At 42.3% G+C, this 15,925-nt stretch overlaps 1 protein-coding gene across 1 annotated transcript in view; it reads right to left on the bottom strand.

Annotated features, from left to right (window-relative positions):
* The window catches only part of LOC133364081 (probable ATP-dependent RNA helicase DDX60), a 91,898-nt gene that overhangs the window by 27,094 nt on the left and 48,879 nt on the right, over positions 1-15,925 (bottom strand). The window contains exons 15-19 of the mRNA XM_061584135.1: positions 14,565-14,746; positions 12,141-12,305; positions 9,739-9,888; positions 7,565-7,684; positions 792-907 (exon numbers count right to left, since the gene is read on the bottom strand). Coding sequence (XP_061440119.1) covers positions 792-907; positions 7,565-7,684; positions 9,739-9,888; positions 12,141-12,305; positions 14,565-14,746 — 733 coding nt within the window. The remainder of the gene's footprint in view (positions 1-791; positions 908-7,564; positions 7,685-9,738; positions 9,889-12,140; positions 12,306-14,564; positions 14,747-15,925) is intronic.

Here is a 15,925-nt window from a genome sequence, read left to right as displayed (position 1 = left end):
TAATGCTTTCTGATTTTAATTTTTTTTGCATGGCTTTACTGTGTGTGTATGTTTATATATGACAGTTGTAAACTGCTTTGCTTTTTTTAGTGGTATATAAATATTTGTTTAAATAGATAAAATATAAAATTTATATTATATAATTTTTTAAAAAAAATTACCTAAATCAATCAATATATGACTTATTTTAGAAAAAAAGAGTTTAGGAGGGCAGCTTTAGAGTGAAATACACTGTTATTTTACTTTGAGAGATCTTAACATGTGGAATACAGCTCACCCACCCGGAAATATACTTTGCCCTTCTGTGCCCCCCCCCCTGAAATATTTTTTCTGGTGCTGACACTGTTCTTCAGAACAACAAATGCAACCTTATAATCCCACAAATTATTTAAAATAAAGATGTTTATGACCATTTATTACATTTTCAAAAACCAGGGACCATTCTGCTTTACAAAAAAGACCTGATCCATACTTAATTTTTTTAGCATTTGTCTGTATCTGCTAAAAACATAATAAATAGTCATTGAAAACACACTTTAAAACAGGGGCAGGCAGAAGGCAGAGCAGGATTTTCTGGTAGACCTGTGCATGATTTGTAGCAGATCACGAAGGATTTCTGACTACCAGTTGTTTAGCAATAGCAACAGCAAAAATTATTTTTATTTCTAAATTAGGCTGCTCTAATGAAGAAAACTTGGGGAAAGCCAGGAAAAGGAACCTACAAGTATGCTTTTTGGGGAAGCATAATTTATGGCATAGCTAAGACCCAATAGCATATTGCCCCATCTTACTCAGCAAGATGTTCTGGGTTGTTAATAGTTGCAGAAAGAACCAAAAAGGGACACTGAATCATAAGTAGTAGGTGTTCCCAAACTTCTGATCTAACATGTCCTCCATGATAACAGACCTGTGATTGAAAATGAATGTTCAGCATTAGATATAGATGTGTAATGCGTGCAATAAAATAATAATGCGAACAGTTTTTTATTCCATTTAGAACATTGTGGCTGAACAGTACCTTCCCAGTTTTTTGAGTTCTAAACCAGGGTCAGATTCTGATACTCAAAAATGACAATGAACAATAGCTTATAAGTGGAATTTGGCTATACTGTTTTATAATACTAATCTTTAAGACAAATGACTGATATTTGAAGATTTTTCTAGCATGTTTCGCCTACCACCACCATCACATAGTCACAATAAGCAAGTTGGTTGATGCAGGTGACAGAGAATAATTAGGCAGCAACCATGTCAATTGACCACATAAATAAGATTGGCATTTGCTGCTCCTTCCCACAGTATTGCTTCATAACTTGCCAGGAGAAGGCAGGATTAAAGGCTTTAAAAGGCCTTGTATCTACAGCTATTACAAGATCATTCTGAAATAATTAAAAAAAATGTCTCAAGGGAAACCTAGGTTATTCAAGCAAAATCTTTGATCTCCACGGGTATTACATCCGGAAGAGGCAATATCAGGCTGAGGAATACCATGCTGGTTTAAACTCATCTGCAAGCTCAGTTGGATATAGCTAGCAGTTGAGGGCTCAAAGTTTACTTTAGACACACAAGGTGTGCAAAACCTTTACTGTTGTAGTTGTTGTCGCTGTTTAGATTTATTAGTCACTTGCTACCTGAAGGTCTCCAAGCAACTTACAACATTATTAAAACAAAGTAAACATGCCATACCATAAAAACAATAAAACAACAATAACCACCACCATACAGCCACTGAAAGCTTTGGCTAATACAATCATCATCACTAATACAAACTACATCATCTCAGTTTATCAAATACCTAGGGAAAAAGACAAGTCTTTGTCCGGCACCGAAAAGATGTCAAGGAAGGTGCTAGGCAGACGTTACTGGAGAGTCACAACTGAAAAGGCTCTCTCCCTTGTCACCCCTCTCCAAGTCTCCCTCAGAAGGTGGACCTGGAGAAGGGCCTCAGAAGAAGACTTAGGGTCCATGTAGGTTCATATCAGGAGAAGCATTCCAGAGCCATAAAATGCTTTAAAGGTCAAACCCAGCACTTTCGAGTTAGGCTCGGAAGTGCACAGGCAGCCAGTGTAATTGGCAGAGCTTGGAAAAATTACTTTTTTGAACTTCAACTCCCATCAGCCCAATCCAGTGTCCATGCTCTCTGGGGCTGATGGGAGTTGTAATTCAAAAAAGTAACTTTTCCAAGCTCTGGTAATTGGAACAGAATTGGTGTTACATGATCTGTTCACCTTGAACCCATCAACAGTCAAGTTACATTCTGCACTAACTGAACCTTCTGAACCATTTTCAAAGGCAACCCAACTTAAAGCACTTAAGGTAAATGGATGAACCCTTAACAACCACCTGTTTCAAAATCTCACATTCTTGAAATACAGCAATTTTGTTTTGAGGAAGCATCTGAGCAGTAGTCAATGGCATAACCAATGTAAACCCCCCAGAGATTATGCATAATTTACAGACATAGGCCTTGCCATGCCTAATAAAAACTTGGTACTGCACTTAGTTTTCTAATCTCAGGAAAAGCCACACGGATACTTAAGTAGCTTCCGCATCTCCGTAAAGAGCTAGATGGTTATGCATCTTAGTTCATCATGGCTGTCCTGGGATTAGCTGAATCCAGTAGTTGTCAAGATCTAACAAGGTCAGATTAACACGTATAAGATCAGACTAATTGTCCATCTAGCCGAGTGTTGTCTATCAGAACTCTATCAGGGTTCTGATGAATCTTCAGGGTTTAAGGAACAAATCCTTCCCATCGTTTGTTATCTGCTCCTTTAATCAGAGATATCAGAGGACTGAACCTGGGACCTTCTTCATACAAAGCATATCTTGTCCCTCTGAGCTATGATCCCTCCTCAGTGGAAGGTTTCTTTATCTATGGTCCCTTAAGGTATGAGATCTCTGTCAAAAAAATTCCCAGGAGCATTCCCTTTGGCTCTGAAAGTAGATAATGGATCCCTAATACCGGGGGGGGGGAGAGGAGAGAGAGAGAGAGAGAGAGAGAGAGAGAGAGAGATACGCACTTGGTATGGCAGATGCATCTGTAGAGATTTACAAACACTTGATCAGGGCAATATACTAAGAGCAGCCAATATCATGAACAAAGATTGTAAGCAAATTCTGAACATTAAGTACAAAAATGTCCTGTGTACATCTGTGTACAAATAGCAGATTGAATATTTCTTCTTTAAGAATAGCAGAAAGGAATAAATACTTTGTTATAAAAATAAGTGATGGATAACATATCCCTCATCAAGTATAACATATCTTATCCTTTTGACCCATTCTTCGTGATCAGGTGACAGAAGTAAGACTTCCAAACAGTGAGGCACTGTCACTAGTATCTGAAAAGAAGTATTGATGGCCTTTTAGAAAGCATATTTGTGACAACTCTTTGTTACTGGAATGAACAGGTTAGGTACATAAACACTCAATGGCCTGGATCCAAAGATACCCTTCCACTAGCAGAAACCCTCTTCCACTCAGGGAAAGTTTTTTTCCCAACCCATCAGAACACAACTGTATGAGAAAAATGACCCCAAATCCAGAGACGCTCAAATAAACTCTTTTTCGAGACCATTTTATGTCCTACTTCATATGCTACAACTTGTATTTTCTATATGCCTTCAGAGTGAGAGTCTGTAACTGGCAGAAGGCTGGCCCTCCCTAAGTGTGAGACAAAGGGGGAGATGACGTGCCCTGTGTTATAAATATTAAGTGGGTCTGACTGTTCCCAATTCTTACAGAAGCCTACTGGGATAATTGGCTCAGATAGGTTTTGTTGGTGGGTTCTTGTTGGGTCCATACCAGGTGTTTATGGGGAGTCTTAGTAAGGAGGGACATGGGTGATGCCACCCCAATTTCACTGATAGCCATGGGGGGATGGTGAATTGCCACAGAAGATGAGGGCAACGCTATCTATGCCTTGTTCCTCCCTCCCATTCCTCTGATGGATGGGTTCTTTGTTGCGCATCTGCTGTGCCCACTGGCCTGTGTGTGTTGTTTAACACCAGATCGGTACACAATAAGACCATACTCATCCATGATTTAATCACAGATGAAGGTGCTGGTCTGGTGTGCATTACCAAGACCTGGGTGGGTGAGATGAGAGGAGTTGATCTGACCCAGCTTTGCCCACCTAGATACTCGATGCAACACCAGCAAATGCTGCAGGGATGGGGGGAAGGGGTTGCTGTGGTCTACAGAGCTTCCATCTCTCTCATCAGGAAACCACTCCATCTTGGAGCTGGCTGTGAGGGCCTGCACCTGGTGTCGGGCCAAGGAGACAGGAAATAGGGTTGCTGTTGGTGTACCGTCCACGCTGCTGCCTGGCAGCTTCTCTGACTGAGCTGGCGGAGGCCATATCGGCTGGGGTATTGGAGAAGCCCAGAATGATAGTGCTGGGTGATTTCAATGTGCACACTGAGGCTGCCTCTAGCGTTCCAGCTCGGGACTTCATGGCCTCCATGACGACCATGGGGCTGTCTCAAGTTGTTACCGGCCCAACACATAGGGCAGGGCACACCCTCAACTTGGTTTTTGCTCCAGATGGAGGAAAGGGTGGTCTGGAGATGGGGGGGGTGGATGTTACCCCATTGTCATGGTCAGACCACTTCCAGGTGAAGTTTAGATTTGTAGCTCCAATCCTTCCCTGCAGGGGTGGTGGACAGATTAAGATGATCCGGCCCTGGAGAATAATGGAATCCACTGGATTCCAGAATGCCCTGGGGGAGTTTCCAGTAGATAGAGCAGGTGACCCTGTTGAAGCCCTTGTCACGCTATTGAACAGCGAGGCGAGTCGGGCTCCTGACATGGTTGCCCCCGAGCGTGTATTGTGGTATTGTGGAGCCCGGTTTGCACCTTGGTACACCAGGCTGGACGACGGCTAGGCTAGAGTGCAAGTGGTGAAAGACGTGCTGTGAGGCTGATCGGGCACGAGTAAAACATCATAACCATGCCTACTGTGTGGTGGTGAGGGCAGCGAAGGAGGCCCATTTCTCTGCCTCCATTGCATCCTCAAGTAGCCATCCAGTGGAGCTTTTCCATATTGTCAGGGGTCTATTGACTCCAGGAAATGGAGGTTTAGACCTTTCGGAGGCCCACTGTGAATTGTTTGCAAGGTACTTTAAGGGTAAAGATGCTTGCCTCCATAGCAGTCTTGATGCCCCATCCACATCTACTGTAGTCCCCAACGAGGTGTCCAGTGCAACGTCTGCTGCAACTTCTTGGAAACGGTTTCAGCTGATGTGGCCTGATGACATAGACAAGGTGCTTGCGATGATGTGGCCAGCAACATGTCCTCTCAACCCTTGCCCTTCTTGGCTTATTAAAGCTTGCCAAGGTGGTCTGACTGAGTGGATCCAGGGTGTGGTCAATGCATCATTACAGGAGGGAGTGGTTCCAGCCGCCCTGAAAGAGGAGATGATCTGACTGCTCCTGAAAAAGCCCACTCTGGTCCCATTGGTCTGCGACAATTACTGACTGGTCGCAAGTACCCCCTTTTTAGGGAAGGTGATTGAGAGGGTTGTGGCACAGCAATTGCAAGTACTCTTGGATGAAACATATTATCCTGATCCATTCCAGTCTGGGTTCAGGCGTTGTTATGGGAGTGAATCAGCCTTGGTCGCCCTGATGGGATGACCTCTATCAGGAGAAGGGCAGGGGGAGTGCGACCCTGTTACTGTTGCTTGATCTCTCAACAGCTTTTGATACCATCGATCATGGTGTTATTCTGGGCCGACAGTGGTTCCGATCCTATCTCCAGGGTCATTTTCAGAGAATAGCATTGGGTAATTGTCTTTCACCCGCCTGGCAGTTGTGCTGTGGGGTGCCGCAGGGTATCATCTTCTCCCCCATGCTGTTTAACATCTATATGAAGCCCTTGGGAGCAGTCATCAGGAGATTTGGGGTGAGGTGTCAGCAGTATGCTGATGATACCCAGCTCTATTTCTCTGTAACACCTGAACCAGGAGAGGCCATGTAAGCCCTGGACTGCTGCCTGGACTAGGTGGTGGGCTGGATGAGGGCCAACAAACTGAATCCTAGCAAGATGGAGGCACTGTGGGTTGGTGGTTCCCGAGTTCAGATAATTGGTCAGTTGCCTGCTTTGGATGGGGTCATACTCCCTCTGAAAGAACAGATCCATACTCTGGGGGTGCTCCTAGAGCCATCTTTGAAAGTGCTTTGAAATGAAATGGACTGTCTTCAAGTCAATCCCGACTTACGGCTACCCTATGAATAGGGTTTTTATGGTAAGCGGTATTCAGAGGAAGTTTACCATTGCCTCCCTTCTGAGGCTAGTCCTCCCCAGCTGGCTACGGCCTGCTCAGCTTGCCACAGCTACACAAGCCAGACCCTTCCTTGTCCACAACTGCCAGCTGGGGGGCCACTGGGCTGCTTGGGACTATGCAGCTTGCCCATGGCTGCACAGGTGGCAGGGCATGTAACCCCTGAGCCACTCATTGTGGGGGTGATCTTTAGCTGGCCCTTTACACCCAGGAGACACGAACAGAGATTTGAACTCACGGTCTCTGGACTCTCAGCCAGGCTCTCCTCCCAACTGTGCTATACCAGCTGTCTAGGAGTGCCTTTTACCAGCTTCAGCTGCGAACATTTCTGGACTGGGATAGCCTGACCACTGTTGTCCATGCTGGATTACTCCTAAAGTGCTCTGTGTGGGGCTGTCCTTGAAGTTGGTTCGGAAGATGCAGCTGGTGCAAAATGTGATGGCATGACTGCTCACTAGGGCAGGGTATCGCCAACATGTCACCCCGCTGCTGAAAGAATTGCACTGGCTGCCCATTAGCTACCATGCTAAGTTCAAGTTTCTGGTTTTGGTGTACAAAGCCCTATACAGCTTGGGACCAGGATACCTGAAAGATTGTCTTGCCCCTTATATACCCAGTCAATCACTATGCTCTGCAGGTGAGGGCTTCCTGCAGATACCATCTTATCTGGAGATCCATTCCACACAACATAGGAAGCGGAACTTTACTGTAGTGGCACCTACCCTTTGAAATTCCCTCCCCTTAAATATTAGACAGGCACTATCTCTGTTATCTTTTCAGTACCTACTGAAGACCTTTCTCTATCAACAAGCCTTTTGAATAGAGACCTTATCCCAGTCTGCGTCTGTGTTGGAACTGCTTTTTAAGATGTTTTTAAAGCTTTTTTAAAAAGATATTTTTAAGGATGTTTTGTTTTAATATGATTTTAAAATGTTTAGTTTTGACATATTTTAAAGTCTGTTTTTATGATGTTATAGAGTGTTTTTAGTGTTTTTGTTTGTCACCCTTGGCTCCCACTGGGAGGAAGGGAAGGATATAAATTTAATAAATAAATAAAAATAAGAATATTTAACATTTATCTCTATTTTAATTAGGAGTACTGACAAGAGTAAAGAACTGGTTTTTTTCCAGCTCAGAATTAACAGACTTAAATTATTTAAGTACCCTAATTTCAGTGGGTCTACTCTCAGCATGACTTAGTTGGATATCATCTATTGCTTTGAATAATTTATAATTTGAATAAATATTTTTTAAAACATAAACAACATATAACATACCTTACAATTCAGGACTGCACGGCGATAAGCTTGTGATAAAACACCACATAAAGCAAGTCCGCCTGGAAATGTTTTGTTAAATCGACTATGAACAGTTGCCTCCACTTGATTAACAACAGCCTGATAATTAAAGAAAAGAAATGCATATGAAACATAAGGGTCAAATGTCCCCTATTAAAGAAACACAAACAGCATCCAATCTAACTAAAATTAATCACAAAATAAAGTTAAGCACCAATTTCAGTTGAAGAATTCAGCATATCCTTAAGGCTTTTCCTTTGAAATTATTGTGCCTAAACCTTGGCAGAATTGCACTTACAGAGTCATCTGTAATTTATAAATCAGCCCAACCTGCATGTCTCAGGTTGCAATGCATGAACAGTGACCAAAAACTTCAGATTTTTTTTGTCTTATATACAGAGCCTTGATTTAGTAGCTTGCCAAGTTACTTGAATTTTTGCTTAAGTTAGAACTATGAAAGTAGTTTAAGATTTCCTTTGTAAATGGTCAGAAGTGATGTTACAATGTATTGGTCCAAATTGCACATCATGGGGTAAGCCATAAAATAAACCATGTCTGACCAAGATTGAGCAGTGTGCTAATGCACACTGTTGAATCGCTCCCATTTCCCTCCACATTCCTTGAGCGAGGAGCAACAAACCATGAAGTTTGGCTTATGACATGCAGACTAGCACTCATGGTATGTTTTGTCATGGGACCCAAGGAGAATCTCTGGCAAGGTTGGGAGAATGGACAAGAGGTTACCAACATTGGGAAGGACATTGCCAGCACTGATGAAGGAAATGTGGGGGTTACAGAGAATGTGTCTCCAGAAGCATCGAAGCTGGCTGCTGAAGTTACTGAGGAAGGCTCAGACAGCCTTTCCTTGTCTTGGCTGGCTAGTGAGGTCTCTCTTCAGGCACCAAGGCTAAGCATAACGGCAAAAGAGGTAAGTGCTAGCAAAAATACTGGAACTTCTCTGGCGGAGGAAAATGAAAGCAACTCAGCAGTCAGAAACTGGCATGTCTCCAAGGTCACAGAGGATAGAGACGGTTACAAGAAGCCAAATTTTGTCCACCACCACCCCGTCATAGCCTCTGCCTTGCAAATTGTGCTGAAAATAGTGCCCACCCTATATCTGCATATAAGAAGTATTTGCTGTTGCAACAACTCATCTGCTGTTGCTTCTAGCAGTCTGGTATGCCTGTTCCTGTTTGAATCCTGGTTTAGGCCTAGCATGAGATGCTAGATCCCTGTTCTGATTTCTGGAATAAAGCTTTATGCAGAAAAACTCAGTTTCCAAGACCCGAGTTTGCTTATCTGGTTAGGAGCCAGGTCATGTTTTCCCCAAACAATTCACAACTAGTTAGTCAAGAACAAGCCTCGGTTTACCATTGTAGTTTATTTGAAGAGAAACAACCCACACTAGCGGCTAGTGCAGAAATAAACCAAAGGCTGCAGTTAGTGCAGAATGCCATTGCCAGGTTACTAGTGAGAAGGGATCATGCTGATTCTTAGAACTCTGCATTGGCAGCCACCAGACCCAATTCAAGGTATTAGTACTAGTGTGTGAAGCCCTATACAACTTGTAACCCAAATACTTAAAACAGCACCGCCCCAAATACCTTCCAGTTTGAACTTTAAGATCTGCAGAGGAAGCCTGCTCGTGGTGCTGCCAGTAGGCAAGGCCTATGGTGCAGTGGGACAGGAAAGGGCAGGTCTTCTCACTGGCAGCTCTCCACTTATGGAACTCCCTCTCAACTGAGTTCAGATTGTCTCCCAAACTGCCAGGGTTTAGGCATCGCCTTAAAACATATTTATTTCACCAGGCTTTTTGATGGCTATCTGTACATTTAAAGCAGTGAGAGTTATATTGCATGCTGCTGTGTTTTAAATTTTGTTTTTAATTTGTTTATTGCATGCTGCTGTGTTTTAAATTTTGTTTTTAATTTGTGTAATTTTATGATATCTGCATTGTGTTTTAAGATGTTTTTTAATCACTATGGGGTCTAGCAGGAGGACAGGTGCGGGATAAGAACAATAAAATAAAAATGGCATGCTGCTGATTCGCAGTAAGCCACCTTACTGTGACATATAAGCATGACCACTGTACACATTTTCTGAAAACTGATAAAGTATTTGTTAAATGCTGTAACTAATAAGTTGTGTCATACCTGTGTAGGTGCAACATAAACAACCACACCGTCATCACAATCTCTCAAAATTTTCTCCATGCAACAGTAAGAAGCACATGATTTTCCTGATGACGGAGGAGCAACAATCACTGCAGACTCATTATTATCCACAATATCAAGAATTTCTCTCTATAGATAAACAATAATGTGGTCAACACATCAAGATATTATCTTAATTATGCAATCCACCATGTGTTCTCATCTTCACAATATAAATATGTGATTTAGCCAACAACTTATATCTAAGTTGAACTGTTGTTTAGTAAAATGCCCAGGAGGCAAGAGTAGAACCACTGAAGTGCAGTGCTCCCAACCCCCACTTCCCTGAGCTGCTCCAGAAGAATACCATGGTCAGAGATATGGAAAACTACCAAGAACGAGCAGGGTCATACTCCTTCCATTTTTCTCCTAACAAATGCCATTGACCGGGATGACCAAGGTATTTTCAGTGCCATGACTAGATCTGAAGCCAGACTGAAATGGTTCCAATCATGAGTTTTTCCATGCGTGCCTGAAGCTGGGCTGCCACCACCATATGAAGCATCTTGCTCACAAAGGGCAATAATTGTCCATTACTGGCAATAATTGTTAAACACTTCTGGGTCCAAGGAAGTCCTCTTAAGAGGGAGACGCACCACTGATTCTTCAAGACTGATAGTGTCTTCCCCTCCTCATGTAGGGGAGCTTTAAAATATATTACAAGTGTTCTGCCTGCCACTGCCCAGCCAATCAGGTCTCAAGGAACAGGGGGTGCCCTGGGTCTTGCCTGCTGCTGCTCAGCCAGTCAGGTCTCGAGGAACGGGTGCCCTTCCAAATGGAAGCAACAGGAGTAGTATTCTACAAGTGTCAATCAACTGTGTTGCAGGCTGTTTAGAGGAACGGCAGCATATCTTCAATTCTATCTCCAAACCAGGGGTAGTATGTTGCTGAACTACAATTTCCATCAGCCCCAACCAGCATGGCCAGTGGTCAGGGATAACGAGCTGTAGTTCAGCAACAGCTGGAGAGCCAAAGGCCCCCCATCCCTGCTCTAGAATAGAATAGAATTGGGGCAAAATGGGGAATAGCATCATGCATGGGCTCTATACTCCCTTCTAAAACATTCTAGTTCTGCAGCTGTGCCCCACTACAATAACCTACTCTAATCCGGGGAAAAATCTTTTATAGATTTTGAATACTGTACACCACTGTATAACATCTAACAAATAAATAGAAGTTAGTGGGAACATGAAAATGTCAAGAGCAGAGCTCTACCGTATCAGAAGTCTAGGCAAGTAAAACTAAACTACCATTTCAAATCTTATTATGTTTAAGTAAGAATTTAACTGTGGCTTCTCAACTCAACATGTCTGGACTGTGAGATCCAAACTATAATTTGTAAAGCATGTTTTCAATATAATTTTATAAAACTCGAACTTCCTACTCCCCATGTTGTATTTTCAACTAAAGTTGCTTCTCTCCTTCCCAACACCTACCATTCGACTCAGGAACCATCTTGCCCTCAGGCAAAGAGAGAGAGACACACACACAACTTTATAGCATGTCTAGGTTGTTTTAGTGTATAGTTTTAATTTATGTTTATTCAAATATAAATTATTATCATAGCGTATCACCTCTGTGCTTTATCGATTCCACTGGCTCCCAATTTGTTTCCGGGCCCAATTCAAAGTGCTGGCTCTGACCTTTAAAGCCCTATATGGCCTTGGACCAATGTACCTGAGGGACAGCTTATGCCATTATGTACCTGCCTGGGATTTAAGATCATCTACCTTGGATGTCCTCTGCGTGCCTGGAGTAAAAGATGTTAGACTGACAGGCACGCGGGACAGAGCCTTTTCAGCTGTGGCCCCCAAGCTTTGGAATACCCTACCCCAAGAAGCCTACTCTGCTCCCTTCCTGATGGTTTTCCAGAGACTTCTGAAAACAATCTTGTTCCGGAGAGCCTTTGGGAGGGACTGAAGGTAGAGCCTGACACTGATCTTATGCCTTCTATGTTAATTTTTACCTCAGTAGTCCCTTCCGTACCACTCCTTATATATGCATGTATGTGTCTGTGTGTATTATTTTATGTATTTTAATTGCATTTTATGTATTGTAATTTATTTTAATGTTTTTGTGATTTTTATTGTGTACAATTGTATTATGTACATGCTCAATTTTATTGTAAGCCATGCTGAGTGCCCTATTATAGGGTAGAAGAGTGGGATTGAAATATTTTAAATAAATAATTTGCTTTGTAAACTTTGCCTGAAAAGTGATTATACAAATAAATATATACATAAAATAATAAAATGAGTTAATGTATTTTTATACCCTTCTAAACCCATATTTATTAAAGTATTGTCCTACAAAATACAAGAGTTCACAAGATATGAGAATACCTGCCACGTATCTGGTATAAAATGTACTCTGGGATCTGGATCATTTCTCCTTTCCCTTATCAGGTATTGGCTCATATACTGTAGCTGAAATCGTGCTGACCCTATGCCAACAGCATAGACTGAATTGTTCTTCTTTAAAAAATCATCTCCCTTTTTTCCTGAAACCTAAAAGCATTTAGAGATTTGAGTTCAATCTACATGATATAAAAGTAACTCAGTTATTTATTTTCATCATTTAAGTAATTATACAGCCATAAGAGTGGCTGTATACTATAGCCAGCATGGAGTTTTCGCATTCAGCAACATTAAATTGAAAATATACCCCATGCCATTCTGCTTCCCATAAGCTCATTTCAAAACAAAACTCTACAAAATATATAGTCCTGAACTCAGAAACGCTTGCTTAACAACCCTCTAAGTTTTCATGTTGATACACAAAATACTCAGAGAGAATCAAGAGTTCGAAGTGTAAAATGAGGGGGGGAAATCCAGACCCCTGTCGGACTGTTTTCTGTCAGTGGGGCTGACTGTTAAACCCTTCTGGCCACTGGAGCTCCGTCAGGGAAATAGGAGTCTCCTAGCAACTCTCAGCACCCTTCACTGGATGTGGCCAGTGACAGCTTTGGTTTAAATTTGGGTGGGAGATTACATGTGCCTGCTGTAGAATAAAAAGGTGGGTGAAACCTGGAAAAACAACGATACTGTTCACAATCTTTTCCTTTTGGAAAGGAAAGGGGCTTCCCCTCTGCCTAGTCCCCACTCACCCCATCTCCTCCCCTCCCTCCCTACCCCAATCCTTCCTCCCCTTCTCTCTCCCCTTCTCCCACCGAGGGAACGTTACCAAATTCTTCCAAGCTACGCAGAAAGTGGATTTGACTGTGAAAGACCAACTCAAATTGTGTTTGCATTTTGAAAAATTTGTAGGGCAGTACAGTATCTCAGAGAGGAGGTCAGGTCTCCTGCTCACCTGTTGTATTCACTATAACTGCCCAATTTCCCTGCTTTTTAAATTTTGATAGAAATATCTGTGGGCTATAGGTACATTCTTAAACCGCAAGCAGATTTTTTTACTTATTAGTGAATATATATAGTATTAGCATAAATGCACTGGTTGTCTGTACATTTCTGGACCCAATTCAAGGTGCTGGGTTTACTCTATAAAGACTTAAATGGCTTGGGACCACAATACCTGACTGACCACCTCTCACATCATGAATATACCCAGACCTTATGGGTGACATCTAAGATTCTTTTCCATGTGCCCCCTCTGAAAGGCTCAGTGAGTGCCCACAAAAAAGAGGGCCATTTCGGTTGTAGAGCCTGGAATGCTTTTTTGAGTAGGGCCCACCTGATAATGATGCTTTCTCCTTTCTGGTGCCAGGTTTTGGATATTTGAGGGAATTTGATCCAGCTGAGAAAAGCCTTTATGTTAGTGCCGCTCTGGCTTGCTGACATTACCATCACCAACCTTGCTGGAAGTTGTATTGTGTATTGATTTGCTTTCTACATTTTGATGACTGTTCTTTTTAACAAATCCATGTTTTTAAACTTGACTGTAAGGCACCTAGAGCAGGGGTGGGGAGGCTTTTTGGCCCAAGGACCACAATACCTCATGGGCAACCTTCTAGGGGCCCCATGTCAGTGCTGGGCAGGGATAATGCAAAAGTGGGCGGAGGAATGAATGTGACTCTCACCTTTGTACATTAAGTTACACTCCAGCCATACAAAAGTCAGAGGTGTCTACACATACATGTATCTTTCCGTCCTCCATCTATTTATTTTCTTTCATTATATCCTGCCTTTTTTTCACCAAGGAACCCAAAGTAGCAAACATTGGTTCTCAGGTGGCCTCCCATCCAAGCCTGCTCAGCTTCAGCAAGGTGGTGGCCTCATGACCCTTCAGACCATTCCTTGGGACACAAGTTCAAGAACACGTTCCAGCCAAGCAAAACCACTCAAGGAGGACATGGAAAAGAGCCAATGAGAGGTGTGGACTGAGGAGGATGAGACCTGAGGGCCGAATAGAGAGGCATGGAGAACCACTTTTGGCCCCATATCTTAAAGTCCCCGCTCTTGATCTAGAGACTGCCCTTTGTTAGGAGACTAACAAATAAAATAAACAAATGAAAACAGCTCATCTGAGAAATCTCTTAGACCAATATATCATAATTGGTATAGTATGTGGTAGACCCAAGTTACATTTCCACACTTGCCCTCTTTCCTATTCTGCGTGCACGGACAAAGTTGAGCAGATGGTTTGTTCCCATCTTGGTTACGACAGAAGAGGATGGAAGCCGCAACCCCTATAATTTTATTATGGATATCAATTTTTTAATGCAAACAAGTATGTACCCATCATGATAAAATTACAGGGGTTGAGGCTTAGCTGTATAATTAATGTTTAATTACATTTTCATATATTACCTTGGGGTGTTCTGAAGTGACTATCAAATTTTCAAATCCAAGATGCCTTAGATAGTTGACAATCTCTTTATAATCAACCTTCTTCAAATAATCCTGATAGTTTGCGATCAGTGAGTGGATTCTTCTCATAACTTCAACAGCTAAATTTAAATCTTTGCAACTTTGGGCTTGAAAAGAAAAAGCTGAAAGAACACCAGTTTCAATAATTAAATACTCTCGTTCATTTGAGTAAATGGCAGGTGCTGAAGAAATAATGCTATATTAGCACCCACATTCCAGATAGATAATGTAGGATAGGCAAAATATATTGCCTATATTTTCCAGGTACATTCAGGACTGATCTGTTGTGGTTGTGGTTTCCTTGCCCAGACACACATTTGCAATGCAGCAGTCTGATCTTTTTACTGGATACACCTGGATACACCAGACAACATATATTCTAAGAGATAGTGGACAAATTCAAACAGCAAGTATCTACATGCTGCCTAGAAGTACAAGTCTCATGGGCTTGTAATGCTCATCTTATATATTGTATAACATGAGCATTAAAAACTAACTATTCTTTTCTGGCTCAGATTTTAATTAAAGCCAAAGAACTGTTTTATCCTTCCTTCCACTAATCACCAAATTCCCATGCTCCCTCACACCATTGCCACTCCCAATCCTTCCAGCCCTCTTCTTTCCCACCTACTCACTTTGCTGCTGCAGCTGCTGCTCTGGAGGTGGCAACCTGGGGATGGCGGAAGGAGAGTCTCTCCTGCCATCCCCTTCATCCACCCCCCAGCAACTGGAGAACTGCCAGACACAAGATCATTAAGAAATGTAGGACCTGGGTGGGAGTCCCTTATTGAATTGTAACATTGTCTGGATTATTTTGGATTAATTCAGATTAAGTCAAACAATTGTCCAATTTTTATTTTTATTTTGCAGGGGGTGGGGGTGGCGTAGCTTAATCTGAGACAGTCCGATTCTAGCCTGGGGAAGCTAGATGACTACTTTCAATCTGACCCTCTGGAGACTGTTCTACAAGGACAATGGGCTGTACCTGCCCAGGTCTCACTACACCACTGAATACCATCAATATATGTATGCTGACATGTTTGGTTATCTACAGTGGTTATTGTTAACTTTCCAGAATGTGCATGAGATAGCAGGATAATAAAATATATATGATACACACAGAGAAACTCATTTATTCTTTTTTAACAAGTGAATATGTCAGCACAATTATTTACTGCATCTTGTACAAAATTGGCTAGAGTCACTGAGGGTCAAATAACTCCCAAGTGCCAGATACAGTGCATGAGCTACCAGTTGGTTATTCCTGGGATATAGGATTACTGCTCATCTCTAATGCAAAG

Source organism: Rhineura floridana, chromosome 9 (assembly GCF_030035675.1).
Source record: "Rhineura floridana isolate rRhiFlo1 chromosome 9, rRhiFlo1.hap2, whole genome shotgun sequence".
Taxonomy (NCBI): domain Eukaryota; kingdom Metazoa; phylum Chordata; class Lepidosauria; order Squamata; family Rhineuridae; genus Rhineura; species Rhineura floridana.
Note: the sequence above shows the minus strand (reverse complement) of the source record. Positions and strands in the feature narration are given on the sequence as shown.